Source organism: Podarcis bocagei, assembly GCF_964188305.1.
Source record: "Podarcis bocagei genome assembly, chromosome: 4".
NCBI classification, from domain to species: Eukaryota; Metazoa; Chordata; class Lepidosauria; order Squamata; family Lacertidae; genus Podarcis; species Podarcis bocagei.
Window position 1 is genome coordinate 45,299,030 of NC_138128.1, and position 18,606 is coordinate 45,317,635.

General features: G+C 42.7%; 1 protein-coding gene across 2 annotated transcripts in view; it reads left to right on the top strand.

The window, feature by feature from the left end:
- Window positions 1-18,606, top strand: part of FBXW4 (F-box and WD repeat domain containing 4) — a 74,457-nt gene that overhangs the window by 15,435 nt on the left and 40,416 nt on the right. For both annotated transcript variants that reach the window (XM_081192266.1, XM_081192267.1), the window contains exons 4-5: window positions 1,479-1,611; window positions 4,451-4,545. In XM_081192266.1, the coding sequence (XP_081048392.1) occupies window positions 1,479-1,611; window positions 4,451-4,545 (228 nt within the window). The remainder of the gene's footprint in view (window positions 1-1,478; window positions 1,612-4,450; window positions 4,546-18,606) is intronic.

The window sequence follows — 18,606 nt, forward strand, 5'->3', positions numbered from 1 at the left end:
GTAGTTGAGCATCCAACATTGGTTTATAGGTGCACTTGAACAAGAGCTGGAAGAACTGACTTTCAGAGCTCCTGCATTGCGTGACTGACTTTTATTTAAAGGATCCCTGTTTGGGATCACTGGGCAAATCAGTCCCCATGGCAGGGTGGTGTACATGCTGTGATTCTGCAGAAGTGTGAAATGTTATATGGGGCAACAAAATTAAGTTTCCTGAGAATTTAAGCTTTGTTTTATTTTACTTTAAATGGGCAGGCTTCTGGCCCTTACAGCTGCACAGCGGCGTAGCGTGAGTTGTCAGCACCCGGGGCAACGCAAGTAATTTGCGCCCCCTAACCCGGGGCAAGGCAAGTAATTTGCGCCCCCCCCCAACCCCTAACCTGCGAGTTGCCGCTGGCACTGCCGCGCAAACAACGCTGCTTGCCCGGAGGAGGATGGAGGCAGAAGCAGCCGCCGCCTGTGGCTGGGCCGAGGGGATGGCGGCGGCGGCAGGGTGCAGAGGCTGCCCGTGCCCGGCCAGGCGTCGGTGGCGGCGTCGGCGCTGCTGCAGCTGCTCCTCCTGCGAGCAGTGAGCGGAGCGCAGCCACAGCGACGGCGGGGGGCGCGCGCGCTAGGGCGCAAGGCTGGCGGTGGCGGCGGGGAGCCCGGCGGAGGAAGGAACTTGTCCCTTCCCTCTGGACTCGCGCCCCCCCCAGATGTTGCGCCCGGTGTGGTCGGCACCCCTGGCACCCCCCACGCTACGCCACTGCAGCTGCAAGGATATGATCATAAGTTTGCATAATTTATGCATGTGGCTAAATTCAGCTTCTCTTGGTATGGAGTATGGGTTGCTTAATCACAGCTTGTATTTCTTTTTTAGTATGGCATATACAAACAGCCCTCCCCAGGCCTGTCCTATTGCAAGACTGTGACCAAGACTGTTAAACCATGTGTGTGCTTTGTTCATTTACCACGTGTGGGTCATGGATTTGCCAAAGAAACCTTTTAGGACATGTGAGCAAGTCCTTTGTTGTCTTCAGTGGCAAATTGAGTATAGAATGTATATGCTGTATTGGATAAATACTTCCTGAATATCTCTGTATACTAGTTTTTGAAATAAATGAAATGAAAGGGCAACTTTGCATCAGTTTCTATCATTGTTGTACCTAGGGGTTTTCAAGACCTGTTGGTCTCAGAGGTGAGATCTCTCCTGTCTGCATGTGCTGGGTTGAATGTATGTGTAGATAATGTGTTTTATTTAGGAAATGAAACTACTATTGTGCTGGTATATCTCCAGCTAGAACATGAAGAGCACTTCTACGTCATGCTCTCTCAAATCCATCTTTTACATTTTCATTGGCAGGGATAATCTGAAGCGGAATTCAGTAAATTGACCCTCAGTGAAGGAGAGTAGTTTTGGATATGAGAAGCTCTCATGCCATTTGCCTTGTGGCATTTGTTCGAAGGAGATGCACCTTCTTCACTGTGGTTTTGTTTTTCAGAGATGGCAATATTGTCCTTCATAAGCTGAATGGCTCCTTCAGCTTCAAGTTCTTGGGGCATGAACAGGAAGTGAATTGTGTGGATTGTCAAGGAGCTATCGTTGTGAGTGGTTCACGGGACAGAACAGCAAAGGTGAGTGTGCATGTCTTGCTTTATACTTATAGGAGTGTGTGTATGGAAAGAAAATCGGAAGATGGAATGGAGGAATGCTGTTCTCTTTCCTCTCTTTTGGATTAACAGTTAAACAAACTTTTCAGCTTTGTTGCTGCCCATTTCCAGGATTTTCTTACATCTATACAAGTTTATCTCAAATGTTTCAGACATGGATCTCAGAGCCACCTGCCCAAAGTGGAGTAACTAACTACATTTCTCTTGTAACACAAACATTATATAGGCATGCTGAGATTTATGACAGTCAAAAATCAGATTACAGAGTCCTGTTTCCATTGCCCTTTAAGGCTTCTGTCTGTTAGTTCTTTTGCTGAATTGAGTGGAAGTCAGGATCCCTTGGAGGATAGAATATTTATACAGCCATTTCTTCCTTCCTTTATAAGATTCTAGGGCTGAAAGAGCATACATGCTTAGTTTAGAGCATGTGTTGGGAACCTGTGGCCCTTCAGATGATGAAAGACTACAGTTCCCATAATCCTTGAAGGTGGATTCCAACAACATTTAGAGGGCCATATGGTTACTGGCCCTTGTTGAGAGCCAAAGTTTTCACTGTCTGAGTCATTTTTATTTTCCTAGAGAGAGATGGGGAGATGCAAGGTTCTCTCTGTGTGTGTTTTAGCTAGAAATTTAGTTGTGCTAACAGTGATGTGGAGCAACAGCTTATTTTTTCATGAGCTTTTATTTACTGAGGTTTGGGGTGGCAAGCTGTCAGAGAGAACACATGTAGAAGGATTTAGTGTTTTTCTTCCCCTGACATTACCCTTACGATGGAAGAACATTCTTTGGGGTAGTGACCAGCATTAGTCCAGCTTCAGTCCTAGCTTTTCTGATTCTACGCTCCCTACTCTTAGTTTAAGATCTGGATCTGGGTTTCTCTAGAGCTGCTTTCAATGAGCAGAGCCTTTTGCATGCAACAATTCCCACCCAAGCAGCCAGCAGACTGTGTCTTAACTGATAGTTTCCTTATGGGGCACTGACCAAATGGTTCTGGCACTGGCCAAATGGTTCTGACAATTTGGAGAGTCAGAAGAAATCCACTAAGAGGATAGGCTGAACAGCAGCAGAAGAATGTGAAGTGTTTCAAAAGTGTCAACCAGTGGCAAAAATGCTCTATTTGCTGTTTACATTATTTGTATTATGACTCATTGTTTATTGTCAGCTGTTTGCTTCCTTGGAGGTTTTTAAGCAGAGGTTGAATGGTCATCTGTGATATATGCTTTAGTTGAGATTCCTGCATTGCAGGGGGTTGGATTAGTTGACCCTCAGGATCCCTTCCAACTCTATGATTGATTCTTCTATGATTCTGTGAATCTATACTTCCTACCTACGAGAACAATACAGTGCTGGAACTTCTACAGCTGGTATCTTCAACCTTTTCAGACCCAGGACCTACTTTTAACCCAAACATGATTTGGGAACACATTTCTTAATATTTTACTGTATGTTCAACAGTGCTCCTGTTGTGGGCCATCAGGCTGAGATCTGAATGGAAAAGTAGCTCAGTTTCTGAATTTCAATCACACTGAATTAAACTATCCATTATGTGGGATTCTTTGATGCCCTGCCACTGGAATCTTGTGACCTTGAGGGCAAAATCCTCAAAGTCAAATGAAATTCTGCTTTAATTGTGCTCATTGTCTTTTTTTAAAAACCCCAGAAATGGAATCTGGCTCACCTAACACTCTTCCAGCCTGATCCTTATGAGCAGGGAATTTGCTTTTATTTTTACCAAGTGACATTTTCCTTGTGTTGACTCCTAGCTAGAAGGGAATCCCTAGTAGGTCTCTAATGGGAACTGTAAGTGCATTGGAGGGATAGTGAGTGTTGATTAGGGCTGAGCTTTGAGTAGCTGCTAATGCACATTCCTCATTGATAGGCACCAGATAGCATGCTCCCAGCAATATTTTTAACCTGTATGAGATAGGGGTGCATTAAAAGAGCTCAACTTTTCTGCTGCTTTTGCTGACACTAGGTGCCAAATTCCCCTCTGACACCGAATAGCCTGCAATCCTGAGCATTATCAACAAACAAACAAATACAACACTCCCAGCTTTGAATTCCCTTAAGACATTGGGGGATAGTTGGAGAGGGAATCAGAAACTAAAATCTCAGGATCCAGAAAATGGAAGATGAATTTGTTGGGGGTAGAGGAAAGAAATGATGGTATTCAAAATGATGTCAGGAACACAAGCTTAAGCTTTATTCAGTATGTCAGTAACGGATTTCTGAAAGCTCATAAACAAGTCACTTTACCCTGGTAATAAACAATGTGTATTGTGGGAGAACAAGTATTATCAAAGTGTGAATGTGCATTAAGGGATTTGAGCATGTTTTAACAATTAGTACAGAAGGGGGCACTGCACGGGAAATTAGACTGCCCCGTTCTCCATGTGTTTCTATTGTTTTGCAACAAACTTGGAGAGAAGGCTTTAAGGATTTGCCCAGACAGGGAACCATAAGAATAAAGATGAGATAAAATCTAAATTTGTTCTGACATGCAGACCTTCAACATAATTTGAGCAGATGCATTTCAGATGATTGTTCTCTGCTTTTAGCACCGGAACTGGGACTGATTTGGACAGAAGCTGCTACTAATCTCTTCTATCATTTCTTTGCTTAGAAAGCATGCAGTCAAAATATCGCAGGGGTAAAGAAGTTGATTTAAGTTTACTCTGCTAATTTCAAATTGTGCTCCCAAGATTTCTTTGCAAGGGATCGTTTCCAAACACAGCTGCTGTTAACACTTTTATCTTGTACTTTTTTGTTGTGTAATGTTCATTTGCACTTTCTCTCTCTCTAGGTTTGGTCCTTATCACCAGGCAGAACTGGGCAGTGTTTGCACACCATACAGACTGAAGACCGGGTCTGGTCCATTGCCATTAGTCCATTATCAAGGTAACAAGCTATAAAAATTGCATTTGAATGTATGCACACCTCATGTTAAATCTGGTTTTTCTTTAGGTCTAAAGTTCCCCATTATACCAAGTATTCCGGAGGTCTAGAACTCAGCATTCAAGTATCATCAGTTCTGTGACTCAAAACCCTTTTTTGTGTAGAAACAGTAAATTAGGTAGATAAGAATACTCTATATTTTTTGTGGAATTCAGAGCATTTCCTTCTATTTCTCTTGCCCTTTGGGTTCTAGAAAAAAGAAGTTTGAACTTGCAGAATACTCTGGTCTGTATGGGTGAAGTCAAGGGGTGCACTGACTTAGATATTGTACCAAATACTTTCTGCATAAGGATCTTTAGTTTTCTCTTTTTTTCTCTTCACCCAAAGCTTACACTTGCACAATACCCTTGCAAGTGCCACTTTGGCAAGAGCAGCATTATATCCTCTATGCCTATGAAAGCATAAAAAGTAAGTTGCACTTTTTTTGTGGGAAGGGACGAGGGTTAGCTTTTTGGCTGTTGGCTGATTTGTAATCTTTTCCTTGCCTTTCTGCATTATGCAGTGGGGATCTGTACACACTCAAAACAACTTAATTGCAATGGAATGTGATTGAGCATGGGAGTAGTTCTGTCACTCACCGCTGTGTCACAAGCTGTATCCAGTTGTTGCCACTTGTACAACCACATTCCATATCGCAATTACAATCTGCAAAGTACTGTACAGTACAAAATACAGTGTTTTGCTCAGAAGATTCAAGAGAGAGAAGGCTTAGAGTGGTTACAGGCTAGCTGTAGCAAGTTGGTCATTATCTAGTAACATGGCCTTTGCCATGAAACATACTATAGATATGATCATACTGTCCCACCCCCACCCCTGTGTGATATGTTAATACATAGAATTGCTCATGGCGAATCACCAGACCAAGAAACTGAAGAAACAGAAAACTGCAGCAAGTTCAATCAGTTCATTTTGCATGCTAATTCCAAAACTAATTAATAGAAAATCCCTGTACAGTTGGAAGATAGGTGGGATTTACAATTAGCTACAACCAATCCGTGGAAGGATTGGAATGAGAAAAACTGCTCTTCCTTTAAGTGCAGCATACTCAAGTGCTGTTGGAAGATACAGAACCAAATTTTAAATTGAGACTGTGTTTATGGCACTTGACCTCAGAGTTCCTAAGAATACCGTAAAAATAAGCAAATTTCATTTTGATACATTGTATATATGTATTTCCTATATGAAACTTATTCAGTGCTGGTCCCCTGGCAACGAAAAAAGCAAAATGCAAAGCAGATTCTGTTGTGCATGCTCTGTTGCCAAAGCCCATAGTTTGGTTCTATTTCAGACAGCCTCTTCTGTTGATGCTGCAGAATGAAAAAGGTATTTGTACATAAGAACTTGCAGATTCCCTGAAGCTGCTCTGTACCACTGGGGCACCAGAGAACCACTCATTTTCTGTGGGAATGTTGATAAGAGTCATTAAAACACATGGGAGTATCTTCTGGCTACTGTTCTTGTCACAGCTGGGCATCTGTGAACAAAATCTGATGTGTTGGGGAAAGATACACAGAGGAAATTAAACTGTTCCAATGAGTTATTTTGTAATCATATTGCTACTCTGCTAATGTTAAGGACTGAATGTTGGCCATAAGTTACAATTGTATACAAAAGTCACAAAACTGAACTACACAAGGCTTGAGCAGTGCCTTGTATCTTGAAGATTTGGAAGCGCTTTGTACCCTGACTCAACTTTTATTTTGAGGTATTTAACCTCGAAAGCAGCTTGCAGCAAGGTAGTTATTCTTTGAGGAAGCTCATTTTCTGTTGTGAATTACAATGAGCTTTTCTGTGGCAAACTTGTCTTACATTTGAAGCAGAGCCTAGTTTTTTCACAAGTTTTTGGAACCTTGCATTAGGCTGTTGAGAATCAAAGCATCCAATTATGCTAAATTGAACATTGTCCTGTTGTGATGACTGGTTCTCCCTCTCTTGTGTTTATCATCGTAGTCATCAGTATTCAGTTTCAGTTTATTAAAGCAGTGAAATCAAATTACAGTCACAGGAATAGGATGGGTACTGAGAACTATAGATGAATGGTGGAACAACAACAACAACAACAACAACAACAACAACTCTGGTGTCAAAGGCTAGGGTAAAGAAAGGAATCCTTTATGGGCAAGGCCCTCTCCTGGGGCACCACCCCTCAAACCTCTGAGGGTGGTGGAATTACCAAGACGGCCCCTTCTGTTAACACCCGTGAGGGTTTGTGGGGAAGGAGGTGGTATTTAAGATATTTGAAACCTAAGTCATTTAGGGCTTTGAACACTAATGTGAGCACCTTGAATTAGGCCTCTTGTATGCATTCTAAGGGAACCTCAGCGATCTGGCTGCTGCATTTTGAACCAGCTGAAGTTTCCAAGTCGTCTTCAAAAGTAGCCCCACAAAGAACACATCACAATAATCCTATTTGGAAGTTACCAAGGCATGGAGTACCTTGACCTTGTTGTCCTTTACTGGTTCACATCAATTGCTTGAATTTAGTGTTCATTCCCTCAGTTCAGGAAGGCTGGAGCTGTTGCTTTAGTGATGAAGCTGTTCAGATTAGGAGCTGGGTGCTCATTCCTTTCCTGGCTCTCAGCCAGGCCCTGATTCAGGCAGGTGCTTTCACCTTTCCCCTCTCTTCCTAAGTAACCTCACATGCAGCTATCTGGTAATGCTGGTGTGCTCCCAAATCTCTTGTGTTGCTCACCATCTCCTCTTCTCATATGGCCCTGGGTGAAATGTGGGTGTTGCTTGACGGCTGGCTTGGAGCCCAGATGTGTGGTGGTCTCCAGACTTGGAGCAGGCATGTCTATATTCAACAGCTCTTCTGGGTTACTGGGTTACTGAGATCTACTTAGGAGACACACTCTCCTCCCACCCCATTTTCATTTTCATTTCACACTGTATTTTACAACATTACAAATAAAGAAATACACAATTTTTATTGACTCCATTTCTCCCTTTCCACTACATATTCTCATTTCTCCCTCTATCTTATTTTTGTCTTCATAGCTCATTAATTTTTTTCACTGCTGAATTTATTCTGTTACTGTTAACCTCTTAATATGTTTACAATATGTCTCTAAATATGCCATACAACATTTCCAATCTTCCTCAAATAGTTTTTTTATCTTGATCTCTTATTCTGTTTGTCAGTCTTGCCATTTCTATATATTCTATTAACTTTGTCTGCCTTTCTTCCTTCATTGATATTGTATCTTCCCTCCATCTCTGAGCATAAGGAAACATGCTCTTCCTCCAAGGAGACCTCAGAGGGCCAAACCCTGGCAATTAGTGAGCACATGCTAGTCTTTTTAAGCACCAAACTGTTGAGTGGAGACCATTTGGAATGCCCTTTAAATTAGTGAACATAAGAACTATCATAGTGGTGCACGAACCAGTGGATATGTCTGTTTTTTAAAAATGCATGTGCATCAGATAGACCAGCACTAAGAGCCTTCAGCCTGCCTGTTCAGAGCTCATCCCCTTAAGCTTTACGCAGTATGCACTGGATGTGCTCCTGTGACTGGGAGAGCCCTTGCAGAACACTGTTTTATCCTCCTAAGTGATGACCCGCAGGGCTGGCCTCTTGTCAGAACACTGATTTCTCTCCCTGGAGTGAACACACACTCTCTGTCACAATATTTACCTAGCTTCATTTCCCCCCCACTGAGTGATAAATGGAAGCTTGCAGAGTGGCTTCTCCATCAGCAATCAGGTTTGGATCACTCGGCTTGTTTTATGAGACTGCTGATCCCACTGCACCTCTCTTCCCTCCCCACCCCTCAAGTATTAGAACCGATTAGCCACGTCATTAATTCTTCAATTTGACGGCTGATATAGCAAGGCCTGAAACACGGGCTGACCCTATATAATAGAACCTCTGCTCCTTAACATATTAATGATGGGAGAAGTTAATTAAAATTCCACAGAGCGAAGGTGTCGGCTAACCTATAAACCTGTCGCTTCCAAGAAAATGTTGCCACTATCCTAGAAGAAAGTGAGTTTGGGGGCAAGAGTGAGTACTCTTAGTGTAGTGTGAGAGTCCCCCCACAAGCTAAACTGAATGTTTAATCTCTTTGGGAAGAGTTAACTTTCGGGTGATTCAGTATCCTTGCCTGACTTTAGGATCTTTTTCTCCTTTGATCTACATATATATATATATTTAGGATGCTGAATCATTGCCTTTCTGATGGATCCAAACACTATTATTAATAATTGTTAGCAAACAGAATATTTTTGCTTCAGTCCAAAATACATTGTAGGTTTGATTCATTTGGCTTTTATCTTACAATCAACAAAACTTATAGATCATATGAAATCTGCTCAATTAGGATACTTAGTACTGATATGCAGCCACTTCTGTATAGAGGTTGAAAGCAGAAACATATCCTTGGATGTGCTTTGGGTCATCCTGGCTGCACTTGTCTCAGGGTTTCCTCTCCACATTTGTGATACAGATGACTAGGATACCAGCATGTGCTCAATATCCAGCCACTGTGTATGGCAAAGTTGAATGCACATTTGACTTTCCTCAAGTCCTGTGGACACACTTTCTTGTTTCCACCTGTGTCTGCAGTCTGATCCAGTTGATTATGGGGTGCGTTCCTTGGTACTTTGAGCTAATCTGTTTGGCAGTTTTTCATTGCAACAGAGTTTGCCATATTCAATGAGTAGTGCTGGATCTTCTTCTCTTGTTATGCTAATCTTTTGTAGCACTATGTTTCTAGGCTAACTCCATAATGGCAATATGTTCATCTGCTTCCTCTGCTACTGCAGTGAGGAAACTGAAGTGATGTGTGTTATCTGAATGGAGGTTTAACTTGCTATTGATGGTGGCAAATGCACTGTTAAGAGCCCAGCTAGATTTGCTGTGGTTCAGTTTGCAGAACTGAGTGCTTCCCTAAATGGACCATAATCTAAAGGTTACTATTAAGGTGGAACTGCAGGGCTGTTCCCTACAGATGATTGTTTATCTATCCCCCCCTAAATACTGCAGTAATTTTTCCAGCTAAACTTTATTCTCCTTTCCATATGATGGGAGCAATATTGTTATATATATCTGTTTTGATCCTGTTAACCTATTTGCTTAAATCAATAGCTTTAGATTTGTTGAATGGTGGAATCTTGTAGAATATTAAAGATTGTGATAGTGATGCCTTCAGAAAATATACTCTTTCATCATAGCAAATGACAGTGCTCACAGGTTAGAGGGAAAATATTTAAAATGAATTTCTTCTCTCTGCTGAGCTTGTCAGAGCATTGTAATGAGGAGACAACTATTCTGAGAGACATCATTCTGTTAGGAAGTTGGCAGCTAATGTCAGGTTTTCCTTTAATGTAGTTCCATAGGTTTATGTGGTACAGCTGCTGCTGTGATTTTAATTTCCGATTTCCAGGTGCAGAGGGTTTTCCTGTGAGGCTAGGGGAGAAACCCATCTCTTCTACCATTTTGCACAGTGAAGGAGAAAATGCCCGTGTTAGTTTCTCCTGTCACATTGATTACAGTTCAGGGGTCCCACATAAGACTGCAGGTTTCCATTTCCAGTCAGTGATCTTTCTCCTCCATTTTTCAAACTTCCAAGGGGAGGGATGGAGAAGGTAATTTTCCTGGGCCATGGCCACTGTTTACTTTTGCTTGGCTGTGCAGTGTGCCTTTGTTTTTCCACCTTTGATCAGTGTCCTGCCAGCAGATAATTTAGCAATTGCATCCCAGGGTGGAAGTGTGGAGTTAATGTTAAAATTAGTTTTTTTTTAACTTCACTGCCTGATGAAGCAGGGATAGCAAGAGGGGAGGCAACGGGGGCCATAAATTCTACTGGTGGTGTATCTGCTTCTTGCAAAAAAGAGAGAAAAACCCCCTCAAAAACGTAACTCTCTGATGTCTCCACAGCACTTTCATTAACATTTAAATTAAGGGTTTGTTTTTCAGCAACTAGGCCTTTCATGGCCTGACTCGTGCAAGGCTGCCTCACTAGTCAGCTACAATAGTAATCATTGCTTTATTTTTTTTCATCTTTCTCTGGGGAGGGCAGCGACCTGCCAAATGTTCAAAGAGAATCCGCAACAGACCTGCACAGGTACCCAGGCAGCAGGATGCTAGCCTTTCTCCTTCAATTAGAGAGTTAGTTGTTGTCCATGTTTCTTGTCTTTTTTCCCTCTTCCCTTCAAAGGCTTGTTTGGGGCCCATTTGGTATGTGATTGCCTCAGGTGTAACCAGCACTGGACACCCTTTAAACAAGAACTCATGAGGATGAAGGGTGTATATGGAAAGTGGGAAAGAAGTTTTGAGTGCTCTTTCTTAGCACTGCTGCCAGCTTCTAAATATGTTAAAACTTGTGTGGGTGAGCTCTTGAGAGGATAAGTTTGTTGGGAGTGTATATCAGAGTGAGCGAAAGAAAACGGGGGCAGGAAATTGAGCTTTGATGTATATAAGTTGCACAGGCATTTTGGTGCTGCAATTTATTTCCAATACAGGACAGCAAATTAGGGCATGCTTAGCAAACTATGTGGAAACTGTTTTAAAGGCTCAAGTATAGACATCAGGATTGTTCTGGAAGGAATGTTGCATGTTCCAGTAAATAGTGTCTGAAACATGCTGTGCTAATCTCATATCATGTGTTGAATCATGTGTTGGCCTAGGGCAAATAACTATCTGGATTTTACACTTGTAGACTGAGAATTTATTCCTTGTAGACTGAGAATTTATTCCTTATAGACTGAGAGCCCAAAATATCTTACTACATTAGAGTTATTACATAACTGTTTTTTCCTAAAGACTGAGAACAAAGCACTCTTCTATCAAAATGCCCTAATTTTATGTGTCCTTTGAGCCCCTAAGAACTACGTCACATTAAGGTAGAAGCCACAACATGCCAGAAGATGATACTGGGGAGGCAGTTATTTATTTTGTTTGTTCTTCTGCTGCCTATTCAAGCAGAAATAATCTGGAAATATACAGGAAAGGGAGCATGCTAAACTTGAAGAGATCTGACATTAGTCATGATATTAAGCACCTGCCATGCAGCCGTATTTCTCTTGGGCCTTTGTGGCCATGCGGTGCCAATTGCCTTCTAAAGCAGTTTCATTTAGTGAGCAGTGTCATGTGGCCAAACTGTTTTGGTAGCCCACGTGTTGCATCAGTTCCAGGAAACCTGATCAGAACTTCAGGCATTTACAGTAACAAGGAGGTGAAAGCTGCCAGCCAGTGTCTCTGCAGGTGCTAGCTGGATCGAGTTGCAGGGCTGCCATTAAAACTATCCTGTCTGGTGATTAATGTAGGACACAGGACATACACATTCTTATTCTGGCTCCGTGAAGACCTGTTCTGAAAGCTAAATTGGTCTCTGAATTGCAAGGTTTCCCTGCTCTTTTATATTGTCAACTGTTTGTCTGCCTTGAGTGAGTCTTGTTGAACAGCTTTATCTTCCGTGCCCTGTTGCAGTTGTATAATCTTTCTGTATCACCTTCAGCAATGGCAAACTGATGTTGGGCCATGTAAACAGCTTGTTTATATGGCATGTTTTTCATGTAGTAACTTTATCTTTGTTCTCCAGCTTTCAACAATTATGAAGGAACATGGTTACATAACACATTTTCATAAGCAAGAGCTGCTTGTGTGAATTGGGACAAACAGTTTTGTAGGTATTTGGAGACAAAGCTTTTAGATTGAGATTCTCTCTTTTAAGAGGCATGTAGGATCTCAGGTGTTGCTTTCTGAGATTGGGACCTGAGTGTCTTGTATGACCCTGGTGGTAAGGAAATACCTGGCTACTTTAAATGAATTCAGATCTCCAGGACCTGATGAACTGCACCCAAGGATACCAAAGGAACTTGCAGATTTAATCTTAGAGCTTATGTTTATGATCTTTGAGAATTCTTAGAGAACAGATGAGGTTTCTGCAGACTGGAGGTGGGCAAATGTTCATCTTCAAAAATGGAGAAAAGGAAGACCCAGGAAACTACCAGACAGTCAGCTTGGATGTTAATACCAGGCAGCCAGATAAATCTCATTTCTTTTTTTGATAGAGTTACAAGCTTGGTGGATCAGGGGAATGCTGTGGACTTAGTGCATCTTGATTTCAGTAAGGCTTTTGACAAGTCCCTAAGATATTCTTGCATATAAGCTTGTAAAATATGGGCTAGACCAGGTACCTGTTAGGTGGATTTGTAGCTGGTTGACTGACTGAAACCAAAGAGTGCTCACCAACAGTTCCCCATAATCCGGGGGGGGGGGGAATGACAAGTAGGGTGCCACAGAGTTTTGTCCTGGGCCTGTTGCTGTTTGACACCTTTATTGCTTGCATGAAGGAATTGAGGGGATGCTCATCAGATTTGCAGGTGACACCATAGGTGGATTTAGGGTAGTGCAACCAGTGCTGCTGCACTGGGTGCTTAGCCTAGCGAGTGCCACAGGGTATCACAACTATGCAGAACAGAAGGTGAGGGGGCGTGGACACCAAATTTTGGACTCATATAGGACACTGCTGAAATTTGAAAGACCAAAGTCTGTCCCTGGTGACATCAAACTGGGAATAGTAGCTAATAGTGCAGAAGGCAGAATTGGGTTTCCACATGATCTTAACAGATTGGAAAACTAGGCCAAAACTAAGAAAACGCATATCAACAGGGGGAAATGTAAGGTTCTACACTTAGGCAGGAAGAAAGAGCTGCACAAATATAAGATGGGGACACCTGGCTTGCCTATAGTACATCTGAAAAGGATATAGGGGTCTTAGGCTGCATCAACAGAAGTACAATGTCTTGATCAAGGAAAGTAATAGTTCTGCTCTATTTTGCCTTCGTCATATCACAGGTGGAGTACTGTGTCCAGTTTTGGGAACCACAGTTTAAGAAAGTTATTGACAAGCTGGAATGTGTACAGAGGAGGGCAACCAAGATGATCAAGGGCCTGGAAATCAAACCTTATGAGGAATGGTTGAGGGAATTGGGAATGTTTAGCCTGGTAAAGAGGAGACTGAGAAGAGATATGATAGCCATCTTCAAATATCTAAAGGGCTGTCACATGAGGATGGAGCAAGCTTGTTTTCTCCTGCTCTGTAGGGTAGGACTTGAACCAATGGCTTCAAATTACAAGACAGGAGATTCTTTCTGACAAGATCAGGAAGAGCTTTCTGACAGAGCTGTTCAACAGTGGAACAGAGTCCCACAAGAGGTGGTGGACTTTCCTTCCTTGAAGGTTTTGGAGATTTAATGGCCATCTGTCATAAATGCTTTAGTCGAGATTCCTGCATTGTAGAGGGTTGGAATAGATGACCCTCAGAGTTCCTTCTAACTGTAACATCCTATGGTTCTATGATGTAAAGAAACACATCAGTCTCAATAACACAGATGAACTGTGTTATTAAAGATAGCAAAAATCTTTGGGCACCCCGCAAAGCACTTATGCCTATTTTGAGTTAGTAGGACCTTGAATCTGACTCAGTTTGTAGATTGTTAAACATTTTTTTCTCCCGTCATAATTATAATAATGTATTTCACTATATGCTGTGTATATTAATGACTCACCTATAGTGTTGAGAGTACATGATGACACATTTCTAGAAAATCTTCTTCCTCCAACAAATCACCAGACTGAGGATTGTTTCCTGTGTATGCTAAAGTGATTGATGCCTTGCTTGAAAGTGTAGATTGTCTGGTCCAGAAAATATGTGAAGCAAATAGCATGTTCTTCATAGTTACTGTGGTGGTGATGTGCTGTATACTATGAGGAGAGACAAAGGGTAACTTTGGGAACTCTTTAGAAGTGTGGACCCCAGGCTCTCGTTTGACTTGCATATGTGCCCCTAGATCAGGCATGGGCAAACTTGGCCCTCCAGATATTTTGAGACTACAATTCCCATCATCCCTGACCTCTAGTCCTGTTAGCTAGGGATGATGGGAGTTGTAGTCCCAAAACATCTAGAGGGCCGAGTATGCCTATGTCTGCCCTAAATGCTAGTTGGTTGTTGTCACAGGACTTCACGTGCTTCTGAACCAGTTGCTCAGATCTGAGGAAATACTCTTCTCCCCACCTTAATTGAATGCTCTGTTCACTTGTTGCAACCAAGTGACTTCTGAGCATGCCTAGCTTCAGCTTCTGGCACCCTTAGGCAGCTACTGCGGTCCAGCATCCTGACAGAAGCCATTGGTGCTGATGCCTGGCCTGGGGCCCCCAGGCCAGGCAGCTATCAACCACTATTTTGAATTCCCACAGTGTCCTGGAGCTCCCAAAACTGCAGTTTCCCAGGGTATTTAGAGAAATTTTGTGTGGTGACTTCCCAGCTGGCTGCTGCTGCCACCAGGTAAACTTGCAGTCAGGTGTGACCCACCTACATAGGAAGGGGACCACCAGGTGGCACTGGCTGGCCTTGCCCCTGGGAAAAACAATATCAGGGTACAGCCTTCTCCCTCTGTATTTGTGGCATAGTTCCACCTTCCCCTGTGGCTTATAAAGGTCTAATGACTCTTTGATTAAATGTAGGTCAAAATTTTCTACATTGTGACCTTAATAAGTGGGGATGATTGGCAGACAGCCTTGGCAGAAAGGGCGGCCCGTCCCTTTCATCTCCTCTAGTGTCGCTTGGAGACAATGGGCTCAGCATATTTTCCTTGTTGTTCCTCCTTTGAAAAGGGCCTGGTATCTCTACTAGGTACCTGTGTCATGGGGGTCTTGATTGGGGTCTCATAAAGGGCCTTGCCAGTGTGTCCAAAGGCCAAGAAGACAAAAGCGATCAGTGGGTGGGGGTCTCAGCTGACCGCCAAGAAGGGAGGGGAGGTTCTTGGAGGCAGTGAAGGGAGAAGCAGCCCCTGTTGGGAGCTCTTCTAGAGGGGAGGGGGAGAGGAGTGGCCCATTTTTGTCCCAAACTCATCAAGCACATCTGCAGAATTGTCCCAGCTGCTGCCTTCCAGTTTCAAAAGAAAATGATCGTTTGATAAACCGGCCTGATTTACCGCTTTCTCACAAGGGAGGGAGGCCCACCTTTGACCTCTATGATTTCACATCAGACCCGGCTTTTCTTTCCCCTTCCAGTTCTTGGAGAAACTTTGAAATGCATCCCTTGCTTTCTCTCTCTTTCTCTCCCTCTCCCTCTCCCCCTTTACTCTTCTCTGCCCTTCGCTTTGTTGGGGGGGGGCAGCGGCGGGAGGAGAACAGGCGTGCGGCTTTGGACTTTAGGAAAGTAATTAGTAAAATCTTCCTGCAGCACAATAAACACTCAGCACCCATCCTGTATATTCCCACCATTTACATGCTTGTGGGCATCCGAGAGAACAGGTGGCATTCTTACTGCAGTGTATCTTTTGCCGGCACCCTCTGTGCCTCTGTGCCTGCTAACTATAGGAATGTGCATGAATATATTAAAATATTTTCACACAATGCATGTATTTTCCAGTGGGAAAAGACATCTCTTGGATGAAAGGCAGTGGGCCCCACTGGAGCGCTTGTTCCCACTCGGGTGCTTGTTCACATGGACTAGATAGAAAAGTGTGTTTGGGAGACAGGGGAATAGATTTCCTCTGGGAAGAGCAAAGCTTTGTGTTCCCTACGCATTCCTCATGTTTTGGGGGGCATAGTACATGGGATTTGAGCAACCGATCATTATTTTGACTACCTTCTTTTTTGAGGTGGCAGGCAGAAACAGCTGCAGTTCAAAATAGTCCTACAATTCATGCTTTTTTGGGTAGAACAGGCAAGTGCAGAGATAAATCAGGATATATTGGGGTTGAGCTCTTAATGCTTGTTTATGCTCTTAGAGCAGTACACGTAATAGCAGAGGAAGTATTCTAAGAGCTTTCCAGTCTTTCTGTAACTGGTCACGGAGGAACTTGTGACTGTGCATGACATATAAGAAACATACAACTACATGCCCATTGCATGCAGTTGTATGTTTCTGGTACTGTATGTTGTGCAGTTACAAGTTCCATTTCAAATGTCCTGAAATCTTCTGCCAAGGACGCCCAATATAGTACCATAGTGGATTGTTTTAAATCAGGAAAACATGGGCAATATCAATAAAATGTATGGCTTTTTAATTTATATGTTTCCTGAACATGCTCACATACAGTTAAGGCACATCTGTTTGCAACTAAGTAGAACTTCTAAGCTATGCAGAAGTAGAATCTAAAATCTATGCTCATCCACTGCAGAACTTGTATTTGCTTCAGAATGCAATTGTAAAATTAAGGATTTCCCTTTAATTCTCTCTGTGCACTTGTAAGGACACTAAACAAAATCATGTGTAATTGAAGACTTGTGCTGAGACCTTCCCCATCACACAGAAACTAAAAGTCTGTGCTGTTTGGTTCCCAGCCTAAATTTTCATGATTTGCCTAATAATAAATATATTATCTATTGTTATTTATTTATAGTGCTTGATCTCAGAAGTTACATTCCCTTCACAAGTTCCTTAAAACCTGTTTTTCTCTGTATCTCAATGGGCCTTTTCAGATGTGGTGCTACACTATGGGTTAGCATTTACACGAATGATCCTTGGACTTATGAACCCCTATCTCCTCTTCTGAGGCGGCAGTGATCTCAGAAGCATCTCCCTCTGTTTTTGAACTAACCGTAGTCCCCCAAGTTTAGACATAACAGGAATATGGGAACCTCATTCTGCATCAACTGCAGCTTTCGGACTGTCCTTGAGGGCCGCCCCACTTAGACTGCATTACAATAGTCTAAATGTGAGGTTATCAGAGTGTAAACTATTGTTAAACTATCCCAGTCCAGGAAAAGCTGTAGCTGGCAAACAAGCCATAGCTGGGAATAGGCACTTCTAGGCCTCAGTGGCCTCAATGACTCTATATTCCTTTGGAGGGAGTGCAGCTCCATCCAGAATATGCCATTGTGGGAATCTTCCACAATCTGCACCTCTGTCTTGTCAGGATCCAGGTTTATTGGCCCTTTTCAATCTAGATACTGCTCCAGCAGTTGGTGCAAAATTGTATTTGGCACACAATGTTATCAGTTTACAGAGGAAATGTAGATGCCACACATCTTCGAACAATTCTAAAATCCTCTTGGAAGAGCACATGGTCTGGGAAAATACTTCTGTCTGAATCCCTGGAGCGTTACTGTCGGTCAGTGTTGACACTGCTAAGCTAAATAAGCTAATGGTATAAGGCAGCTTCATATGTTCATAGAATCATAGAATTGTAGAGTTGGAAGGAACTCCAAGGGTCATCTAGTCCAACCCCCTGCAATGCAGGGATCTCAACTAAAGCATCCATGACCGATGGTGATCCAACCTCTGCTTTAAAACCTCCAAGGAAAGAGAGTCCACCACCTCTTGTCAGAATGTTTAGTTGGAATCTCCTCTCTTGTAACTTGAATCCATTGGTTTGGCTCCTAGCCTCCAGAGCAGGAGAAAACAACCTTACTGCATCCTTCCCATGACAATCCTTTAGATATTTGAAGATAGTTATCATATCTCATCTCAGTCTACTCTTTACCAGGCTAAACATGCCCAACTCCCTCAACCATTCTTCACAAGGCTTGATTTCCAGACCCCTTATCATGTTGGTTGCTGTCCTCAGCATACGTTCCAGCTTGTCAGTATCCTTCTTAAACTGTGGTGCTCAGAATTGGATACAGTACTGCAGGTGTGGTCTGGCCAAGGCAGAATAGAGTGGGACTATTAATTCCCTTGATCGGGACACTATATTTCTATTGATGCAGCCTAGAATAGCATTCACCCTTTTTTTGCTGCTGCATCACATGGTTGACTCATGTTAAGCTTGTGGTCTACTAAGACCCCTAGATCCTTTTCACATGTACTGCTGTCAAGCCAAGTGTCCTCCATCTTATATTTGTGCATCCCGTTCTTCCTGCCTAAGTGTAGAACATGACATTTGTCCCTAATTAAATTCATTTTGTTAGTTTGGGCCCAGTTCTCCAACTGGAATCTGGAATTCTGATTCTATCTTCTGCGGCATTGGCTACCCCTCTCAGTTTTGTGTCATCTGCAAATTTGATGAGCATACCCTCAATACCTTCATCCAAGTCGTTCGTAAAGATGT